The following is a 23,793-nucleotide window of genomic DNA, read 5'->3' on the forward strand; positions in this document are numbered from 1 at the left end:
AGTAAAATATGGTGGCTACATCAAGAGGCGAGTTCGAGGCCGTGGAGAAAGTATCATATCAGTCTTTGAAAAAAAGGAAATTCCCTCTATAACACTCTACAGCGCTAGAAAATAAAAACAAATTGCTGAATTTTACCGCACAAAATCAAAACTAAGAAAAAAAAATAGACGCTTAGAAAGTGCCCAGAGGTCGCAGGTGGAAATTGGATACCGAGAATTTGCCTCAACCACCATTTTCTTCTTCTAGTTTTCAACGTGAGAACGCTACTTCATGAGGTCTATCCGGTTCATCGATTCGGTGTCTCACGTGTGCTTGAAGTAACGTTGTCAGCCTGACATAGCAGAAGCATGTCTTAAACTAGCACCTGCTGAGCTCGGGTGAAGAAAAAAAAAAGCCGTCAGAGCGGACAGGATTCCAGCAGAATTTCTCGTAGGAAGCGTCTTCGGAACATCGCAGCTGTCACCGCAGCCCATTACCCAGCGTGTTAAACCACAGCATACCCTCGCGCTGTTCACTGCACGTCGTCTTCTCCACCAACTTCCATCTATGCTCAAAAGCTCGCACGCGCTATTCGATTTTTTTCCTTAAAAGTCTGAAATTTCTTTCAGGGGCTACGTGCCGCTAAAGAACATGAAAGGATACGATGCGCTTCACGAAGAGAAAAGGCGTCCTGTAAGCTTTGAAAGGCCTTCGAATCAACCAACGCAGTTGAGACATGTACGTGCGTTGAGATGCAAAAATAAACTCGTCCATATCAGCCCAAGATTTCAGGGATTAGATATCCTACCCTTTCGTCTGTACAAATTCTGCTCACATTTAAGACTGTTCAAAGGTGTTTGTGCTATTTTAATCATCTATTGACAAAAAAAAAAAAAAGCCTTATATGTTAAGAAGCCAACCTAACCAAAGCAGGGTACGGTAAAATAGCCACCCAGCAGCCTGCTGCAGTCAAAACGTATGCTCTGATAATCCGTGCGTGTATAACTACATATAAACTCTACAGACATATTTCGGTGACTAAAATGTATCCACAAAGCAGCTAGTTCACTGCCTTGCTTAATATTGTCCTGCTGAGTAGCACGTGGCTCCTCTATAGCTGACTGGATTCATATAGTAATGATGGATTGTGTTATAGCATACCCCCCTTGTTTATTATCCTTAAGTCGGGTACGTTTGTCGTCGGATTCAGACCACTTTGTACTGTTAGCCCTATAACCACACAACGTCAAAACAGAATGTGAAAAAAAAAAAGACTCTTTCCTTCTACTTTTGTTTTAAAGGTGAAGCACAGCTAGAAGAAAAGAAGTAGCGCCGAAAACAAAATATCGCGCACCGAAGAACCACGCATGCGCGCCGCACCCAGTTGACAGCAAGCGAAGCTCGTGCAGTCTACGCCCAGTACAAAGATCAGTCGCCCGCGTGGAAGCTGAAGAACAGAGGAAAATACTAAATATGCCTGCTCTGCGTTGCCATGGCGACGCGAATGACTCTACAGCCACCATAAGGAAACAACCTTCGCTTCGTTTCTTCCCTCTATCGCAGAATTCGCAGTCCAACGCGAAGAAGGCGCCAAGAACAGGGGAGAGTGAGAAGTGCAAATATCGGCGGCAGCTCTTCTATGCCAAGACGAGGCAGCGGCGCGAAGAATTCGTGGATGTGCAAGGCGTGAAAGGCTGCCACCTCTCGAGAGGCCGCAATCCTCCGCGAGTCCCCAAAGCAAGCCAGCGCTCCTCGTGAATTCGACATGCAGATTGAATAGTTTTACGCCCGCGGCTTCCACCGTCCAAAACTGCCATATGTTTCCCGGCCGATATGGGCGCGCAGAAGGCAGCCAAAAGGAATATACCGCCTGGCTCCCGTGAGCTGACATCGAGGACACGTTTGACGCCACGGCGGGCACCCCTCCTCCTCCGCGCGTTTTGTCACAGCGGTGACGGTACAGAATAGCGACAAAACGGGCCTGCTCCTCCTCCTGTCGCTTCTGCTGCTGTTGCGAGGCGCTGAAATGCATGACTCTCCTTGTCGGTCGCTGCACGCGCCAAAGCTTCATGTACCGTTTTGCATCCCGGCCGACCGTCTCTACTCTGATGCCTTGAAAGCAGCCTGCGGGCGCTAAGACACGCAGTGAACATTTGTTAACTTTTTGTGCGGAAGGAGCGCCTGAATGCTGATGTTACCTTCCTAGAACGGCCGTGCCTGGGCTCGTTTGCTTCTCTTCTCCCATAAGCATACCTGGGAAACCTAACTATGAATGCAGACGTGTGCAGACTCATGCGAAGTAGGAATGCATCTGAGTGTCTCAGCTGTGTATTGCTTTGCGCCAAAACATGGTTTGCCTTAGAACGTCGAAAAGCACACGAAGAAAAACGGAAAGCTTTGCGCGAGTTTCAGCGCTAAGGTAGCGATTCTTAAAATTAATATTATTTCTTTCGTATTTGCATATATATTGCCGGCGTTGCTATAGCAAGAATGAGGTTTGAGATTTCGAATATTTGACTAGTTACCCGATGCACACCGCGAGCTCATAAAACATGGCGGTGCCCAAACTAACGCCTACATGCTCTCAAGTTGTGCGCTGCTACCTCTGCGTGTGTGTTTACCTTCTTTTGAAAGATAATTTTTTGGTATGCGTGATAATAAAGTCGCTGTGCTAATCAAATATTTCTTGCTGAATGCTTCCCGTGTCTTGATATTCAGCTGCATAGTGACAGAAGAGCCCAATGCCATCACGTGAAGATTTCTATTACCTTAGCTTACAAATATTTGTTCAGTCATTCAACACGCCATTTTCTAGAAGCCAAATAATTTATACAACATTTGGGTACACCTATGATTCTTAGTTACCGGTGAACACTCCTGGTAATATTTCGCCCCAATTTATACCAGAATATCAGGACTACATGCTACGATTCAAATGCCGATCTTCTTACTTTTGAGCCTCCGCGCATGCCGCCTCTTAATTATTAATTACCCATTTTCTCTGTGTAAACGTACGGCAATCCTTTCACCGTAAATTGATAAATTGACTTTCTTAGGAAAATAAAGTATGTATTCGCTACATGCAGGAGTTAAACGTTGAATTGAGTAGAGAAAAAAGAAGAACAATAGCACGGAATCCTAAATGTGGATGCGCCGACTTTGCAGTGTCCTTTTCTTTTCTTCCGCATGTGGGAAAGTGCCAAAGTAGAGTAAATTTTTTTCAATAATTAAACAGCATTTCCTGCATAAATCATCTACCGTTTCAGCTCAAATATAGTTCGTCCACAGTGCATGACACAAAAGCAATAATATGAAAAGGTAGGGGCGGGAGAGAATTATCGCGTTAGTCGACAGAGGGTAACATAATTGCCGTATGCACGGCTAGCCTCTTCAGCAAAGAGCAGAGCACAGGAAGGCTACAAGCAGGACCGAATAACTAAATGCGGTTGAAAGGCTAAAAACATTCTTAAAGTGGCAAAGCTATATGACTGCTCGTCACTTTTCTTAATTTCTTTTCTACTAGTGCTCGCATCTCATATAATAGTTTCGAGGTTTTATTGAAGCATATTGTGCGCTGTTTCCTTTCGTGTCATCCTTATCGCGTTGGCGTATATAATGCATGAAAAAAACAAATCCACAATACCGGCGTCATTTAAGGAATCATTATTCAATTACGCTCCCCTATAAATTCGCTCTTGAGATTGGCTAAATTGATTCCCCACCCTCGCCGTACTTATGGGAGAATCAATAACAAGCATACACCAATGACCTTATAACAAAAAGCAAAAATAGGAACATATATTAAATGAAAAGAGCAGAAATGCGCCGTATTTAATGGCATAATGAACGCACAATCTACAAAAACAAATAGTATTACTTTCCTCACCGTTCCTTGCCAAACATATACTGGCGCATCTATTACTCAACTGCCACCTTTATGCGAGTAAATACGGTTGTGTGTTGGCCCAATGCTTCTTCCCATATGAAAGAGCGTCACTCACCGGGTTCAAACTCTAGCCTCCGCTGCTGCCTGAAGTTGGTCTCTGGAATGGCGAGCACGCACTCGAACACGTACTCCACGTGGCCGGATGCCTCCATCGTGCGGCTGTCGAGCGCGTGTGTCAGACGCACGTGGTAGCCCCCGCCCGCGGCATCAGCGAGCGCCGCGCGAGGTGGCGCCGAGGCCACGGGCCGAGACACGGGGTCCCTGCCGCTGCTCTGGTACAGGAACAGCGTCGGCTGTGGGAACACGCCGTCCGCCTCGCACGTCAGTTTAGTCACGTGCTCCGACACCCGCTCGAAGGTGAAGTCGAACCGCTTCGGCGGAGCTGCGTTGAACAAAACAGGGATCTCTGAGGCGGCTACAGACGGGCACCTTCATTAATTTACACATATTACACATGATGCATCCCACGACATTCAGAGACGAGTGCCCGTGGTGCGGGAAGACCCCTAACCTGTACCACATAACATGGGAATGCAGCTCACATCAGACTACAAAAAATTGAAAACCCAAATGAAAGACAGTGGCAGGCTTTGCTGGCCAGCTCTGATCCGGAGGCTCAGCTCTACCTGGTCACAAGAGCTCGCAAACTGGCGAAAGCCAGTGATGCCCTGGACTGGGGGCGCCAACCGCTCGTCAGCCTCGGTTGAAGAGGCGAAGAAAAAGATCCCCGAGCAGTTAATAAAGTTCACTCACTCACTCACTCACTCACTCACTCACTCACTCACTCACTCACTCACATCATCACGTTGTGAGCCACGGTGCCAACCTCAGTTTCACTTGGATGAACTCGTGCACTCGCTTATTAAGAGCGCTCTTCGGGGACCTAATCTCGCAAGTGTCCGATTTCTCAACCCCTCTGGCTGTGGCAGTATTCACAAACGTCTAGCAGGTACTAATTTTACCTGGTTGGCTAGCAACACCAACGCTCGCCTAACCACGCACAGATATAGTCACTGCACTTAACTGCAACCGTTTCAGCGACCGCAGCAATGCGTCCATGTTAGAGAATTCTTGCGAAACACGTAACTGATGACTTGCCGCTTTAGAGCCGCCGTGATATGGACGAAGTAGAAAAGCCAAAATGTGACCTCAGTCCGACTCAGTGATTGAGTGTAGTTGGTCTCGTGATAATGCATGCGAAACCTTCATTAACAAACTGCATTTCGTTACTGGCCATTTTTAGGCCACAGTGCTCGACGCGGTATCAGGATAAACGGCGACCTTAGTAAGACTGGCGGCGATTTACGCTTGCACGCTGAGTCCAAATGTTGCTTACCGGATATATCCCGAGTCATCGCCTATCCCCCATTAGGCAAATAATGATTTATCTGAAAACCATCTAGTCATCGCCCACCCCTAGCAAATGTTAACAGGAAGCCTAGCAATTTGCGAAACGTACCTCCGCCCTCTAGCATCTGTGGCCGCAAAAAACAAATAAAGAAAATAAACTTTTGTTCACAAATCATTCCGACTTTTCGCGACTTCAAAGTCAAATGATGGCCATGCAGAATAAAAGCAATCGAGATAACTAAAGTAAGCACTCTAATTCGCAAGCGCAAGGATGTCGGCGTCCGATACAAAACATGAGGTCGCTATCTTTTTTCTAGTATGATATGCAGGACCGACAGACACGTTGTGGCAGTATGATTGCCAGACGATCCGTCCTTATCGGCGCCAGACCCAGTTGCAGTTATGTGGAGCTGCCCTCGCGCAACGAAAGAAGTGGATTTCGCTGACTGAAAAGGATTGTTTTGTGAATCTCTCCAGCAAGACAACATCTTATGATTATATTTATTGTACGTCTTGTGAATCCACGCTAAATGCAAACAAAAAGTGTATATTTTCTAGCCTTTGCTTTTTATGTTTATTTGCTCCGTGAAACAAGCCCCTCCCCCCCCTCCCCCCCCCCCCCCCCCCCCTTTTTACCAATAATTTTTGAGGTGGCGGTAGGGTGTGCAAATATTTTGAATATTACGGTATGTTTAACGCCAAGGCTTCAGAACATTTCACTGCCCTTCGTGCCAAGTCGGCACAATAAACAGCGCACATTAATGATGCTCAGTGGTATTTACTAGTTTTGTTAATTTTTGTTGCATGAAGCCTTCAGTGCTTAATTTAATTCATTCAGTCAGTCAGTAAATGAACCGTTCGTTAATTCATTCATTCTTTACTCCGCACTTTGTTCCCCCCCCCCCGCCCCCCTGCAAGAACCACACAACAAATTTAGGCCAGACGCAAAGAACTAGTTGGCCCAGTAATTTACGAGATTTCTACTAACTAAATCAACACTATAAGCATGTAGTTGTGTAAGTTCTGCATTCAGTAGATCGATCAAGATAGATGCGGCGATGCTCATTGATCGATATGCTAGGACTTTTACCCGCCTTCTTAGCTCTTTCTCCAAGAGCACGACCTCTAGAGCACGACCTCTAGAACACGACCTCTATAACGAACGGAAAAGCAACGAAAGTTAGATTACAGACGCCCACTTCCAACTGACCCTGCGAGCATTTTTGCCGCTTATATGTGCTTGCAAAGACTATGCAAGCCTACACTGTTAGCTTTGGATGTGTGTTAGAACTGCACCAGTGTCCACAATAAAGAATGGATTTTTTTTTATTTCACGAGCTAAGAAAACGCTTCACAATTGTATCATTAGTAGAGCTTGTTAACAATTGATACGATGCGCTTCACTAGGCACCCATTTTGAGGTTACTCGATTACCTCAAAAGCGGTACTTTTTGCGAAACGGCGCATATGTTACCACGAACGTCCAAGATCGCAATATAATAGAATCAGGTCGATATAAGGAGATATTTTCGTCTTACCGCTCCATTTGAGCGCCTTGTAGTAATGCAGTTGAGACTACGTGACAGTGCATATAAATAAAACCATACGTCTACCCCCTTAGGGCGTAAGCTAGACGGTACTCTTATCGCTTCTTCTTTCTCTCGGCAGAGGGCTGAAACAGGTTTCATTTCTTTTTTTTTTTTTTTTTTTTAGCAATTGAGACATTCCGGAAACGTCTTCCTGGTAGACTGGAAAAGGGCGCTGCCTGAAAAGCAGTAAGCACAGAAAGACTCTAACGCCTAAATTAAGGTTAGTTTATACCTAAACACATTTACCAAAATTATTACACCACTTCAGTTAACTACGCATATCATTGTCTTGCTCTCTTATCCGACCTCTTCCTTTTATTGCCTTTCATTTATCTGAAACACGAGGTAAAGAACGTTGACGTGCCTCTCAAAATTACGTATATACGTTATTATCGCCAAGGGCTATATGTTGAATGCATTTCTTCAAACTATACCCCCCCCCCTCTCTCTCTCGAAGCTGTGCCGCTCAGTTGAGAAGGAACTCAATTTTAACGCACCCTCCCCCCCCCCCTCCTCACGCTTGTCTACTTTGTATTCTTAGTTTAACCCCATCGTTTCGTTCCACAGCCCACGGATGCCGCAAACTGACCAAGTCCTACGCAGACTCTACTGCATCATTTGAACTAAATTATTTCCTTCGCTCAAAGCGCTCATCCCGCAAATGACCTCACCGTCGCACCGTTATGAGGCCACGAAAACATTAAAGGAGCTCCGGAATTGCTAAGATTTATACGACCGTGCCGAAGGAGCAATGAGTAGAGGCAGTTCAGGCCGGCTAAAGAGGTCCGACCACACGAAGCCCTCCCCTGGCCTCCCTCGCTGCCGCGCACAGTGGCGCTACGCGCCGCTGACGACGTCTGGGGGGAGGCCGCGTTCATTACCGCCCGGATTAGCACGGCAGGTGCATCGGAGGTCATTTCTTTGACGCATTCCCAGCCGCCACGCCGGCCGGGCCCGGCTCTTTGACGGGTTCTCCCCGCTGGATGCTCTCGCGTACCGGGGAGGGTGGTTTGATTTCGGAACGAGCTTCTTCTCGCACTGTTTTCTTTTCTTTTCTCTTTTTTTTATCGCCTTTTCTCCCGCTTTTGGACTTTGGGGAGAAGGGAGACGCATTCCTAATAAGCCATTGGAACGCTTCTATGCAAAGTTGCCGCATCGCTGAACGAACTTCCCTAATGAATACGTGGCGGTTGCTAATTACTCTCGGTGCTATTTCACACATGGGACCTCTGGGAGCTGAGGAAAGAAATGAGCACCTACATGAGACAGGCCTGCCCATGTATACGCGCCTTCGCCTCTGAAGAGGGCGAAAGGCAGCGACGGCGGCAGAAGCAATACATATCGGCTCGACAAAACGAGTTTATACGACGGCCGCGGCCAATATTGAGTTTGGCCTGGCTACATACTCAAAGGCGGCAGAGCCATCATCGATGCGTTGGTAGAGGCACATGCGAATGGGCTCTTCTCGTTAACTTAGGTTGCATGAACCAACGAGCAGTATAGACGATAAACTTGGGTCGCCTACTACAAGCAGTACTCTTTCGGTGTGCTATCCGCCTGAGCTGTAGTAACCCGGACGTTATGAAAGAGCAGCAGCATTACGTCTATTTTGTTTTCTTTCGGCATCTTTCAAACCCTCAGCGTTATCATCACAGTTTGATACTGAAAACCTTTCTCGTCAATGAAGTACGTTATGGCTAATGAGTCTTTTGATTGCTTTCTGATTCATGATCCTAGCACACCTGTGCAGCCATGAGCTGTCCTGTCTTTTGCGTTTTGGAGCTTTTACTGTGTGTGTAAAGGTAAGAGGTACGAAATCAAGAAATAATTTTAGCTGATTTCATTTGCAGTGCTTTATATACTTCAGTAAAGAGTGAATTTGATACTGTTTGTTTGCATTGTAAGAGGGGCATGTTTTCAGGCCGTAATCTCAAGGGACTACAGACTATTCAAGGGACTATAGGGACTAGTTCGCTGCAGCAAGACCTGCGCTCCTAACTCTCGAATGCATCATAGTCGTTGTCGCTGTTAAATCCGCCGGTCTGACCAAATGATCGCTTTCATCACTATATCTAAGTACTTTAAGCTTAGCAAGTGCTCCATTATTCTTTTAGTGACCTGAACGTCGCCCTGGAAACGTAGTCATTGCTACGCGCCTCATGGCCGTATGGCGGCGCCGTAGAGTTCATTCTGTGATAGCGGTCACGCCTGCGCTTTGTTCAAGGCATTTCATTAAGGATTATTGCAGATGTTCTTATTGCTACCGGTATTTGTGTTAGCGTTGCGTTTAGGGCGGAATTTGAGGTGCGCTGTCTTGCCGTGTTTCTTTGTGGAATTCCGATTTTTTTAATAATTACGGAAGGTAATTAAGAATGCTTACTTGCTGTAAAGGTGAAAACATGATTGTCTCATTATGAATTTATATGCCATCGATAAGAATCCCTGTCTCGAGCAATCCTTCAAATTTGCTATTTGTTGTATTCTGTGTGCAACGAGAAATCGTAAGACGCCATTCGAAACCCCGTACGACTAACGATTGCGCAACAATTCTGAAACGAAAATAGGGGAAAGGCACTCCGTTAAAGGTACGTATGTCATCGGTTGTAATCCCTCTCCCAAGCTAGCCTGCAACTTTACTGAGATACGCATGCTATGCTCAAAGAGAAATAGTATGACGCCACCCACCCAGAATGCTGTATGGCGAAGCGTTGCGTTACAATATTGAATAGTTACAGGTCGCGTAGTACAGGTAGTTAACACGCCTGACAACTGAGCCGGCGTTGCTGGATTCGAAGCCGGCCGCGGCGGCAGTGTTTCGATGGACGCGAAACACAAGAGGCGTCCGTGTTCTGTGCGGTATCAGTGCACGTCAAATTAACGTGGGCGGTAGAAAGTGTGCCCCAGCCCTCCACTACGGCGCCCCTCTTTCTTCTGTCACGCTTAAGTTCCTCCCTTTCCTCACGCTGCGGTGCTGGTGCCCACCGACAAGGGATACAGACACTGAGTTTTTCCTTTGCTCAAAACTAGCCAATTTTCATGGCAGGAAAGGCGATACAATTGAAGGGACCTTGTGAGATCATATGTCGTCGGTTGGAACTTCTGTCGCGAGCTAGCCCCGAACTTTGACCGACGAGGAATCACACAAAATTACCTAGCACGCTTTACTACGAACGTTATCGTCTCAATTTTGACGCGAAAGACGGGAAACTAGCATTATATGGAGGCCCGTCAGTTATACGGTACGAGCAAAAAGGCTCGGAGGAGGCGATGATTATGAAAAGTTGGTTACTCCTGGCAATTCGAGACTGCGATTGCAAGGGCAGAAAATGTAGGGCTCTCGCCAGTTGTGGCGGGACGCTTTTGCCAGAAGAGTACATTGGCTCGTAAAAGAAATAGCTTTCCGTGATAAGGCGAAAGGTCATTCACCAAATGATGCATGCGGCTACACGAAGGCGTATATTCGACGCCTTCATGTACTCATCCCGGCGTACTCGTCGGAAAACTATCATAACTGAGAAAAGCTAGCATGTATACCTTCTGTTTCTCCATTTCCGTTTTTCCATGTATGCCTTCCGTTGGCTGCAAGTACGTTCGGTACCTACAGCCAAAGTTAATGAGAGAATGTAGCATGGTGAACAAAGAAGAGAGCCTGTTCTAAAGGAAGGGCAAGTAAACTGAACTTACTGCTGTCTCTAATCGTTTCAAATGTGCGTCGTTAGTTTTCTGAAAGGAATAAAACTCTTCCGTGATTACTCCTAATGTTGGTGTATCATGCATTTCTAACTCTCAATGCGTCAAAACTATTAAGGCGCAAAAACGAACAAGACGAGCCGCTCCAAATTAATACTGACGAAGGTTAAAAGCTGCACGTTTATTGCGGCTGTTATGACATACTACGCGCTCAGCACTGCTGACAGAGGGGATCGATATTGGTATTTTGCCAAAAAGCCACTCTCGGTGATGCACTTGAATGTTTGAAGAAAAGACATTTTGTAATGCTTTTTCACGACCATCTATGAGCCGTTATAGAGCGTTCTATACAGTTTTTGAAATGAATTCAGTGCCTACACTTACTCCCGACGGCTAGATAGTGTAGGAATGTTTCCCGAGTGTATATGTGTTTGACATAAATGGCCGTTCACATCTTACGAAAAATTTTTGCGCACCGGGCACGCGAAAAAGAAAAGAAGAAAATTTATATTTTTTTATCTCGCACTTCTTTCAATTGATCTCTATTTCTAAGAAAATATGGTGGCTAAAACTTGTTCACCGTTCAGAAAAGATATGAGGCAATCTGATAAATGTTAAGCATGTTCCTACAATAATATAGAAAGATATATTTCATTTCCCCCCTAATTCCGTGTCTTTGCTGTTGGCCGCTTCAGTATAATGAACATATGTTACTTCCAGCATAAAATAGTCCTTTTCTTCAACAGGTATGCGTGAAATGAGAATTTTGAATTTTGTGTGTTTAAACAGAGGGCATACAAAAAGAAACGACCTCATTCATAGCAGAACACTCTACTCGTGTTCCTGAGCTCCCTCAAATATATATGTGGGTGTCACGCGCCCTGTGCTTTTACCTGCAGCTTTCCATGCTTCCCCTGTCATCTCGTCGTTCTCGATTCATCTTCATCTCAGGGGGCGGTTGCGCATTTTTCACACCGCAGTTAACAAGGTTGGCTGCGAGAGCAAGCCAGATGCCAGATCGCGAAGGTATTATTATGCATTAGGCCAGACCTTTACCGAGCGAAGATGGCAGCCTGCATGCCAGGAATGATAAAACAACTGTGTTTCAGCAATGGTACCTGCAAGTTGACTGACAAAAATTATGGCGCCTCGGAGCAGCCAGATGGCAGGTGAATATTTATACAATGCAAACACACCTCACGCAAGAAAATGCAGACACAACAAAATAAGAAACATACAACAGAGAGACATGGCATAGAGAGAGAGCAGCACTTTTTTCAAGTAACGGAAAGTAACAGGGTAGATATCCAACCTATTCGCTTGTGTTTTCCTTCTAGAACTACTTTTCGTTTGTCTGTTTTTTCGCCCTCTTCCCTCTTCCAAATGTTGTCGCCACATAATAGGTCCCGGCGTACTCGTCGGATTACGCTTTGCGGCAGTTCCCGGGGCGCCAACGCTATTATTCATGCTCGATTTGCGTGTCCCTGTTTCGGGACCGCTGATGATACAGCGGCGTCTGGTCGTCAGCTCTGATGGAGTAACAATGAGTAATGGACTCGGTTTCCGGTCGCGGGCACCCAGCACTGCTTGCCGGTCGTGGCCGTGGACAAACACGCGCGCCGCTTCTCATGCTGCCTACTGCGTGGCGTTGGCCGCCTCGGAAACTCGTGTTCGGCACACATGTTGATGTCGCAAACGGCGCCCAGTTTGTGCTTACATATCTCTAGGCAACGCAATACGCTGTTGCCATTCAAGGCCTCGGGAAATGCGTTCTCTGCCCATTCAGAAGAACATTTGGAAGATTGGTGGCGAATACTCTTTCCGCGCGAACTTTGGGTGCTGGCAACCAGAGCATTTGGGCAGTTGCTTTTGTTATTGTTTTTCCCCCAACTTTCAACAAGATTTTCTCGCCTTGTTGTAGAGATAAGCGTATGTCTTGAGTGAGTAGGCACCAACCCGATCTACTTTCAGTTATACTCTTTGAAATTCAAGCAGAGCAAATAATTGCGACACTCGTTATACCGCGTTGTTGTGTAGTCATTGAATTATTCAGTCTGTTTGCGAGCTACGGAAACACCATAAAGCAACATCGCATTCGCATGCCATGGAAGCGGCTTTTAACTTGTTTAACTTTAATTTCTTGTTTACTCGGAAGTGCATTGCCGTGCATATTCACCTAGTCTTTATACGTCTGGTAATGAGATGTTGGAAAGCTGCATGATGACAAAAAAAAAAAATGTTCGTGGATGTAACGCGAAAGAATTAAACGCCCCATTTTCCCAAACGTCTGGCATTGGTGTCAGCGTCGCCATTGTCGACGGCAGGATTATGAAGTTAATCATACATTGGCCTATAAAAGAGTAAACAGGGAGCAACATATCCTCTAAGCACTCCAAATCAGAAACAGTTTATACTGCTCAATCCCTGGAGCACATTTTCATCAGTAAAATTGTGGAACATTATTAGGCAGCATATTAAGTAGATCGTGACTTCAAAGCATGCGAAGCGCTCGCATTTACTAAGATCTTAACCGATGTTCCAATCACCTCTAGTTACAAACATGAAGGTTTCACGTGCCACCGCTAAATGTCTTCTGCGATTGATAATTGCATCAGATGAGCTTTTTTTTTAGGTAGTGATATGTCTTTGCAACCAACAGTATAGCGTTTCATATATTTAGTATGCGAAAATCTACCCCGGAGCTTAAAGACAACACCACGCTAATATGTGGAGAGTGCTAGATGACGTGTCCACTCTGGTTTTACTCCCTTAAGGGAAATTCGTGCTTGTAGTGCAAGCAAGAAATCACTATCATGCCTTTGACATTGTTATTCAGCAAGTGGCATGGCCGGGCACTCATTTTTCGGCGGATTGTATAAAGTTCCGAGACCGAGAGGCGAGGCGAAGTTGGCAAGAGCTGCCAACTCGAGTAGCTTGAACCTTGAACCTTGAATCAGACACGCGACTCCTAGGCCACGTAAACATGATCGTGAGGCTTCGTTAAAGCTGAGCTTTGTATATATATTTGAGGTAACAGCGCGGAACACAGGACGGGAGCACAAGATTAGAGGACGACACAACGAGCGCTGACTTTCAACAACGTTTATTTTGGAAAACCCTCAACTTCTTATACCCTAACGCCACAGATCGCGTACAAATGATTTGCACATTTCACATTGAGTGGTATCGCACATAGTGTGGCAGTTTACGACTATGCGTGAGATAATAGGCGCATAAGAAAGGTATTAGTTATTAGGCGAAGATTTACGCGCATGTACGTGAACGGTAAAAACACTATCGCGTAGGCACCCGACTTAGAAAGCTATCTCAAGAGAAGAAAACATCTAGATTCACCTGATTGATTAATAAGATTGTTATCATTCGGTTTCGAATTTTGAATCGCTGTAATAATTTGATTCGTTATGTTAAGTAAACACTTATAAAGCCGTGTTAGCATAATAAAAGAAGCACCCTCGCGTAGTGGTGAATGTATGATGTGTGTACTGCTCCTGTAAAGGGTGCACTGCCACAGTTACATCGTATGTGCGGAGAAGAAAACTTTAAACAATAAGGGGACGCTAATAAATAATAATAATAATTGCTTCACAGGAAGGTTGCGGAGTTCCCGGGTTCGAACCCAATCGCGGCGGCTGCGTTTCGATGGAGGCGAAACGAAGTGACGTCCGTGTGCTGTGCGATGTCAGCGCACACTAAAGATCCCCAGGGTGGTCGAAATTACTCCGAAGCCTTCCACTACGGCTCCTCTTTCTCCCTTTCCACTTTCATTCCCACCTTCCTCCCTTCCTTTGCGGCGCAATTCAGGTGTCCGCAGAGTGTGACAGGTACTGCGCCTTTCCCTTCCTGTGAACCAATTATTATTATTATTATTATTTATTAGTGTCCCCATATGATTTAAAGTTTTCTTCTCCGCACATACGATGTAACTGTGGCAGTGCACCCTTTACAGGAGCAGTACGCACATCGTGCATTCACCACTACGCGAGGGTGCTTCTTTTAATCAACTAACACGGCTTTATAAGTGTTTACTTAATATAACGACGAAAATCATTTCAGAGATTCAAAATCCGAAACAGAATGATAACAATAATAATAATAAAACAGGTGAATCTAGATGTTTTCTTCTCTTGAGATAGCTTTGTGTTTTTAACCGACAGGGAGAGTCGAAAACTTACAATTCCGACTAGTATATGATTATGACCTACCAAACAAAGGTCATGAGGATGACGCAGTCGAGGGCTGCAAAAAATTGCGCAGTTTTTTATTCTTTTTTTTTTTACGTGCTCTAACATCAACTGTGCATGGAAGCATTGCGTTTCGCTTGCATCGAAACATGACACCGTGTTTGTCATCGAACCCGCGCCGCCCAGTTCAGTTTGGGAGCGCTTTAACGACTGAGCCTCATCAGCGAAGGAAAACTCAGAATCTGTAACCTCTTAAAATGAGAGATCAAGCTTAACCCGCTCTTTTTATCTGGCTTTGAGCGTTATCGAACAGGCACGGGTTGGATGTTAAGCATTATTCTATACTAGTGCCAGCTCTTGGGTAAAGAAAATTTTACGCAAAAGCTTGTACAGCTAGTACGGTTGAAAAGGCGTCGCCGTCGCCGTAACCTCCTATAGAAAACATACTGCTGGAGAAGACACGCGTGTAATTTTGCATCAAATCTGTAACACAACGGTTCCTCGTGCAGCGTTCAGGGTGGCGTGGTCGTTTCACATTTATCATCCATCTGCTGGTCACGCAGGAGGCTAGCTTCCGATAGGAATTCGAACCTACGACATACGTACCTCAGATACGTTTGAGAAGTGAAACAAATGCTGCACTTCATATTAAAAAGAAACAAAACATCATAAATAAAAAATAAAAAATTATTCGCAGAACGAAAATGGAGGTATTGAAGGCGGTTCATGTCTTTAACTAATAAAGCGATGCTTTAACGCCCCTTTCATTTATTTTCGTAGTTTATATAGCTGTCAGGATCAAGGCCAGTTCTAGTTACCACTGGTCGAAGTTTCACAAGCGCGAGGTTTTGCCCGGACGAAGCCAGCTCTATTTCTTCTCCGACATGTCTGGCAATTTTTTCTTCTATTTTATATCAATACATCTAAGTTCTAGAAAGAACACTAGCGCTATTTATTTATCTCTACTCTTCTTCCCCGACGACAGTCAAACTATACGTGATTTCAATCGCTGCTAAGCCGCCAGCGGCTGACTAGGCACGTAAAATAAATGTTGGCGCATTCATGAAGAATAAGACGGCCAGCTATAAGTGTGCACTATGCCACGCCTACTCTCCATCCAAAGCTTGGCACCTTTCCCATCAGAACCAATGCGTTGAATGCACAGCTGCGTATAGAGTTAAGAAGAGCATTTGCGTCACCCTTATTGCAAAGATAATTTTTCAAGTTTCCTTACTGAGGCCGAGGGTCACTTTTGTCCCTCTTTTCTAGAGCACCTATTGCGCTAAGGGGACGTGCCCGCCTCACTTTTTTTAGCGCGCTACTTTACGTCCGGGGTTGAGAATTGTGCATCCGAATAAAGAATTGTGAGAATTCTTCTGCTTTTTCTAATTATTGGAGCGACAATTTCTACCAATTTGTAGAACATTACGCAAAACATTAGTAACCTACAAAGGGCTTATAAATTGCGAGAAAGAACACATTTTGTCGCTTTAGCAGTAATAATAGAAGATCGGCCGTCTAAATATCTGTTCAGTCTCAGAATTCGGCAATATCTCTCATGTAGATTAAAATTTCAGATTGGCGGGTCTTCATATAATTTGTAACGAAGAATAAAATTGCAATTATTAGGCATCGTTGCCAATTGTGAAAACGCAAAATTTTGTTCTTATACTTCGGGAAAAAGCCTGTTAATAATAACCTATCTGGGATGTAATCACTGCTATCAAAAAGGAAAAAAAATTGTCGTTCTATTACCTTCAAGTGCCGTTCGACTCATTGCGTGGCTCCGCAAGCCAGATCGTCATGCTTTATTGTTTACGGAAAGCGTTCTTCATATAACATTTTTCGAACCATTTGAAAACCTTAATCATTGCCCAGACGTAAATATGGTGATAAGCGAAGCTCAAATTGCGTTGACTACCTAGGGAGAGCAGCAAGGCATCGTCGTTCTTTGTGAATTTTTTTGTTTGTTTTTTTTTTTAGAGGTTTTTTTTTCTATGGCTTGACAGCTGTCATATGAGGCACTAAGGCGCAATTGTACTCACTATGAAAGTAACCATTAAATGGTATTTATTGTAGCTTTCTAAAGAAAAGCTCTGCAGTCAACCAAAATTTTAGTTTTATTTATCTAGTGCAATCCTTCTCATGCCCTTTACAGGAGAGTTTCTGTCCAGTTTTTCCAACTAAGTTACAAATTCTTTTCCGTGGAAATGAAATGAAAGGTATAGAGTGCGGTTTGAAAAAGCAGTAAAGTTGTTTTTTTAAGCTGCTGAATTTCAATAAATTAGGTCCAGCTGACGATCAGACTCAGTTACGTGACGGCTTAGCTCAAATAAACTCCGCACGACAGCGGACGGTGCCTAAGCATTTGCAAACTGCAGGAAAGCAGCATTGTGTGGGTGCTTCACACGTGTTCTATATTAGCCCTGCCGAGGTGGCGCAGTGGTTAGGGCGCTCGACTACTGTGCCCAAGGATCCGTGATCGAATACCGGCCTCGGCGGCCGCTTTTCGCTGGAGTCGAAAAGCTAGGCGCCTGTGAACTATGCGATGATCCTGGTTGGTCGAAATTTCCAGAGCCCAATACGGCGTGTCTGATAGCCTGAGTCTCTTTGGAACGCTAAACCCCATAAATCAACCAACCTATTTTAGATTACGAAATCAACAGAATCATTTGTATATTTGCGCTAATTGTGTTATTTCCTAAAAGCAATGGCACTTTACGGCTGGTTCCATCGTGGAACTGCATCCCTGAGAAATACATTATTTCAGGGATCTCACTGAGGAGCTACAAGAGCCTACGTATCAAATCAGAGTCATTGTGATCTTCTCTCACATTTTATATTGATTCACTTAGGCAGACTGGGGTTGAATCGTTGCAGTACTAAAGCAATTTGAATAATTTGAGCAGTGGACAGGAACATTGTCAAGTAATGAAAGTATAAAAAAAGGCCAGCCCTACGCCGAAAATTCTTCTATAGTGTTTACAGCTGAGACCAGCACGACACTAGTAAATCGTCAGTGTAGGCTAATATTGCAAAAATATTAACTTAGACTGTGGCTAATACAGGTAGCACCATCAAAGACTATGCGGTGGGTTACTGCGGTGAACTGCTAGTGCTGCCACCTACCGTAGACGGTCATGAGCTTGGACTCGGAGTCCTGGCCAGCGAGCGACATGACATGGCAGGAGTATCGGCCACTCAGCTCGGTGGTGGGCCGCACCAGGTTGAGCGCGCGGAACTTTGTGAAGCTGTTACCGTTGGAGAGGGAAAAGTCCAGGTTGATGCGATCCTTGAGGCGGTTCGAGACGAACCGCTTGTTCAGCTCGGGGATCCACTGGTAGATGGGCTGAGGGTCGTCGTTGAGGAACCACTTGATCACCAGGTGCTCATCATCGCGGTTTACGTTGTACACGCAGTCGAGCAACACAGAGTCCTCGGTGCCGTTTTCCACCCACTTGGGCACCGACAGGTGTAGGATGTCCAGGCTCGACGCCACTGCGGTCAAAATAGAAAAGCAGGTACAGTGCCGTTGGCATCTCTACCGACTAAACAGACTGGGGACTCATTCGGGTATGTTAACGATTACTATCGTACACGAAGTACTCCAGTATGCGGCAGTAAATCCGCAGAAAAGGCATAATCAATCATGATGGAAAATAGCGCGAAAGTACGCGAAATGATCCATGATCCCCTTCATGGATCACTGCCTTGTCTTGGCGGAGGGGCTTGCGAAACTCGATGAAGTCGTGAGCTCTGCTGTGTAGGGCCACCCAAGATAGACAGGTCACGGCAGAGAGTTCTGACAAAATGTGATTCACTGGAGAAAGTAATGGCAACCCACTCCAGTGCTTCTTGCCAAGAAAACCCTATGGCCAGTCACAATACCATTATAAGCGTGGCGTGACATGTTCAATAGGGTCACGAAGAGTCGGACACGACTGAACGACTGAACTGAATTGACACGAAGGACGGAAGGAAGTAAGACATGGGCAAGCGCTTGTCCGTGTCTTACGTCCTTCCGTCTTTCGTGTACTTTCGCGCTATTTTCCATCATCAATGTTAACCAATTCGCCCAACTTTTGGCATTACTTAAGGCATAATCAACTTGAGAATTTGCATCAGGGACCTCAGAGAGCTTCACTAAGCCTCCGTGGCGCCTTCTTCTGAGCAAAAATTGGTATCAGCAACGAATCTGGCTTTTTGAGGTGGGCATATAAGTTTTTTAGAATACTAAAGTGTAAAGTATTGTTCTTTCTTTATTTGCGCTTGTTTTTCCTAACCCGTCGCGGTGTTTTAGTGCTTGCAATGTTCGACTCGTGACCCCAATATCGCTGAATCAAATCGCGGCTGCAGAGATCTGATTTTAATGGAGGCAAAATGCAAAAACGCTCTCCATAATAGTAGGCGCAAAATATTCCCAGTTCAGAGAAAACGTCTACATACCGTGTTGTTTTAAATGTGACGTATTTACCCTCTAGCCAATGGGTTATAGAATTTTATTTTCATTTCTACATTTTATTTATTCATAAAAAAAGCGCGACGCAATAACTGAATACAAAAAATGTAATACAGTAATACACAGAAGTGACAAGCTGTATGACGCCACCAAAATGTCTGACACATTATCGTTTTCATCTAGACAGTTTGAGATGGGGTTGTAACTAGAAAAAACAAAACAAAAGAAAATGCATCAGATTTCAATAAGAACGCATTAGCTACTTTGCGTCTCCTAAGCATATAAATACATTGCGCATAACTGATTTACTGAGAATACGGAAAAAACAAGTGTGACGCATGAATTATACAGACTTGTCTCTCAGTTTCTACTATATTGCAAATCGTTGCTTTTTTTTTATGCTTTAACTGAGTATGTGAGGAAGAGAAATAAGTTAATGGCAGTCGAGGATTCTGAACTTACAGTAATCTCACGAGGACAACACGCAAGCACAACTCGATTTCCGCAGCCCATTCGATGAATCCTTCGCGAAATTGAAAAGTAATCTCACACGACGAAAGCCTTTCCACGAAAGCTCGTGTATCAGGCATACAACAATCAGGCCGGGAAAACAAAAGAATTAAAAATGAATGTGGGCAGAAAAGTCAGCAAGCAGAATTGCCGTACAGCAGACATTTCCTGTCCAATGAATATATATTTTCCTGAAATATCTTTACGTTGGTGAAAGCAGGAACGGGATGGTCGGCATGGATTGTGCCACAGGGCAAAGAAAACGATGTGGAAAAAGCGCTGGGTTCTGTCGTTGGCGGAAGGTTATAACGGACCGGCGAAAAGCAAGTGCGCTCGTTCCCACGCCGGGCTTACAAGCAACCAAATCCCTTTGCGTCGGCTGCGGGGTATACGTTATTGCCCTCTTTCTATGTCGAGATTTCGACGCGTTTCGCTCGCGTCTCGCGTGCGTCAAACAGGGCACTCGCTTTTTTTCTCTACTGCAAAGCGAACCACGGGTTTGCATTTCAGCGCATTTATGACATCCGAAGGAAACGTACTCGCATAGTTTCTCCCGAATAAATATGTCCGCATATTGCTTTCTGCGTTCGGAGACGATAACCAGTTTTCTGCAGGGCAGGCCTATTGGACTACTAGCTTTGCGAGTTGTGCTAGACAGGTAATAGGAAAACATAATCCTTTATATGAAGCCCAACCGCGTGTTATATATGGGAGCAGATTGCACTGGGTGCCCTGCGCCTGGTTATAGCAAAAAAAGGCAAAGTAACTTCACGTCAACAGTTTGATAAGAACGTTACCGAAACCCCCTGTTCGCGATCTTTTTTTTAGATTAAGACATTTACTCATTCAACCACAATAGCAACACAATCAAGTGGATATCTCATATACTTCAAATAAGCTTCATATTAGTGCACTGATTTCTGTTTCATATTTTGCACTTATCAGAAGATAACTTTCGTTTCCTTAAGTCTAAAATGTCTGCTACGAGACATATAATTTTCAAGCCAAATTCTTAAATTCATGATTTCACAAACCATACAATACTTTTGGTGCCTCAACAATACACCTGATACAATTTATGATGCTTATTGAATGTATATGCGCAAGTAAACGCTAGACGCTCCCAGATTATCATTACAGCCGCGCCAGATTCATGACAGTACGTTCTGAAAGCAAAAGCAACAAATGTGCGCCTGCGGCTCCGTGATAACAAGTCGTCAATCGTTTCTCACGTGTCTCTTCTACGACAATGCACTTTAATATCATCCGATCTGCAAACACTCCTCATTATGAAAGAGATTGTGCAGATTTTAATCAACAAAATAAAAATGAACAATGCACTTGTGGCATTAAGACGCAATGAACAAGCTCACATAAAATATCCGCTGCTGTCGAAAAATTTCCAAGGCTTGTTCTGTTTGCTTCCTTGGCCCGAAACTATCCTGCATTGTTCGAGTACAAAGCCTCAGCGTTTATACGACCAGCGAAGTTGCCCCAGTTTCCGCACAGAAAGGGCAGTGAAAGTACAACGTGCGTTAGCATGTAGTTCACATGCGACCGCACCGCTAGACGTTACTTGACTACTTTAATGCACGCAAAATAACCAGGACAGTTAGTGCAGACCATCGTACTTTAGCGAACAAAGGGCCACCACTTTCATTATATTTGCGCACGCAAAAAAAAAAAAAAAAAAATGGTTACTCACTACATGTGCCCTTCCCTGTTATTATCAATCATTCCAATACGCAAAATGCTTATTTCCTCTCTACCTTATACACAACGCTCCGAATATTCATCTATCATAAGGTAACCTTTAAAAACATATTAGCAGTTCCAAACATATAGTTTTAGTATTACTCTACAAATACAATATAAGCACAATTCAAGAAAACACATAAAAATGAAGTCTGAGAATCTTCTTGTTTCAGACTGCCTCAATACGAGTTTTACATAATTTGATTGAAAAGTTGAGAATTACTTCTCTTCTACACAGTGCCAAGCTCCCATTCCACGTCTCCTGCGCAGACTCCTCGTTCTCAGTCTTGAAACCCTCGCGTCACCACGTCCCGCAAGCCAAGTTGTAGCATTTGGTGCAAACCCTGGCCCAACCACAGCTATTTGTTCAGGAAGACGAATTAGGCGGCGGCCGGAAGGACACAACTAGAGCCAAATTCACGGGGAGAACAGCCCTGCGATCTCTCTTCTTGCTTCTTTTTCATCCCCCCTTTCTTTCTTCCAGCGCCTAACAGAGGCGAGCAGGAATACACCCTAAAATAGCAAGAAGCAAGCCCAGGCGGCGAGCTCGCTCCCCGCTCTCCACGAAAGGGGAAGCGTTTCCCGTCGTAATCAGCTCCATAAATCAAAAATAAATAAAAGATGAGGGCATTCAAGGGAGAACAAAGCGTGCAAACTGGGCGCCCTCCCGACCCGCGCCCTCTGAACCGGGCGCACCGCAGGTTACAACGGAGTAGAGAGAGAACGCGGGGCCCACTCGCGCACACCATGCTTGTTTCCGCTTTGCGAAGCACGCCTCTCTTCCCCGCTAGGCCTGAAACTCTGGGACTTCAATCTCTTTGCAGCGCTTAGTTGTACTGCAGGCTAGCGCCCTAACGGGAGGGGGGTAAGGCGGAGCAGCAACGCGAGCTTTCGTGGAGAGGAGCCAGAGAGGGAAAGCTCTGCTTTATGGTCTCCTCGCCGCTATATGTGGCCGCCTTAACAAACAACCCGCCGGGAAATCCACCCCCATGGCTTCTCGGACTTGCCAACAGGAGACCTGTGCAGAATCTGGCCCGGCATACGTGCCCGGCGCCCGAGAGCTCCGAGGTCATTCAGCCTATCCTGTATTCGAATCACTGTGGAAGCGCTGGCAACAACGCAGCGCACTCAACCACCGCTCCTCATTCTTCCCGCAATATACACGCAGTTTTCCTTACCGCCCTTATTTTCCCTCTTCTCTTTCACCCTTTACCACACGTTTCGCCTTGCTTCAGCGGAGGGCCTGGATGCATCCCCTCGCTCGAGCCCACCCTCGCCAAAAATATAAACAGCTGCTATACGCAAAACTTGTTCCACGGCCTCGACCGTCGGCGTCTTCAATTTTTAATCTTCAGGCCACCGGGACTTCTATGCTTGCTCACCAGACTGCCCTCGCTTGTACCCCTTCTCTGCCTGCACGCCTTCCTGCAGGCAGTCCTCGCTTCAATCTGCGTTGCTGTCTGCTCTGTTATGTCCCTACCGCCATATCCACCGCTTCCTGCTTTTCCCTGCCCGCACACCCGTCCCCCTCTGCCCACCTCTTCACGCATGCAATTCACCTACCCGAACTCGCCGACAGACCGACATCTAGAGCGACGTCTCGGAGAGGAATCTCCGAGAAGAAAGAGCGAATAGTCTGGTCTCATTTTTTCCTTTTTCATCTTTCAACCTTGCAGTGAAGCCGGACTGAAAATTCGGCGACTTGAGTTTGACTCTAAAAGATGCGGAATGCTTTTCAGCACAGTCGCGAAGGTGCTCTTTCATTGTATTGTGAAAATGTGACTTCTGATATTGCGTTTATGAATTTCTTGCGGCGCCGGAGAGCGTAAATAACACCTGAAATCTATCACCAGCAGCAAAACGTATATTTCTAGTCTTTCATTGGCTTTTAATGCAGTTTTTATTTTTATCGATCAGTCATCACAAAGACAGCTCGCTTGTTCGAATTGACCAAATGGGTGGATGAACAAGGTCCTAAATGCGCTCTTGACACTCCTGGTGGGAAAATCGTTTTCCCAATGGCATAGCAAGTCTCCGGATTCATATATAGTCTTTTGCATACCGCCTTCGTTTCTTATTTTTTAGAATAAATCTCGGAGCTTAATTCAGATGCAAGTGAAATGGTATCATACAGGTGAAGCTAGAAAGGAAGGAAGAAATAAAAAGCTTCAGCCAATGTTAGTATCTATTTCTTTATTTTGCTACAATTCTCTTTCGCACCTAAAACTTCCTACCCTCACAACCACACAACATACATCTATCCAGCATTCTTCTATAATGATCTCCAAAAGCCATTTTAGAATATACTGCGG

General features: G+C 45.1%; 1 protein-coding gene across 1 annotated transcript in view; it reads right to left on the reverse strand.

Moving 5' to 3' along the window:
- The window catches only part of LOC146185736 (uncharacterized), a 133,169-nt gene that overhangs the window by 12,712 nt on the left and 96,664 nt on the right, over nt 1-23,793 (reverse strand). The window contains exons 2-3 of the mRNA XM_084606659.1: nt 17,887-18,255; nt 3,982-4,308 (exon numbers count right to left, since the gene is read on the reverse strand). Of these exons, the coding sequence (XP_084462785.1) occupies nt 3,982-4,308; nt 17,887-18,255 (696 nt within the window). The remainder of the gene's footprint in view (nt 1-3,981; nt 4,309-17,886; nt 18,256-23,793) is intronic.

The sequence above is a fragment of the Amblyomma maculatum genome, chromosome 6 (assembly GCF_055883805.1).
Source record: "Amblyomma maculatum isolate TAMU_Amacu chromosome 6, ASM5588380v1, whole genome shotgun sequence".
NCBI lineage: Eukaryota > Metazoa > Arthropoda > Arachnida > Ixodida > Ixodidae > Amblyomma > Amblyomma maculatum.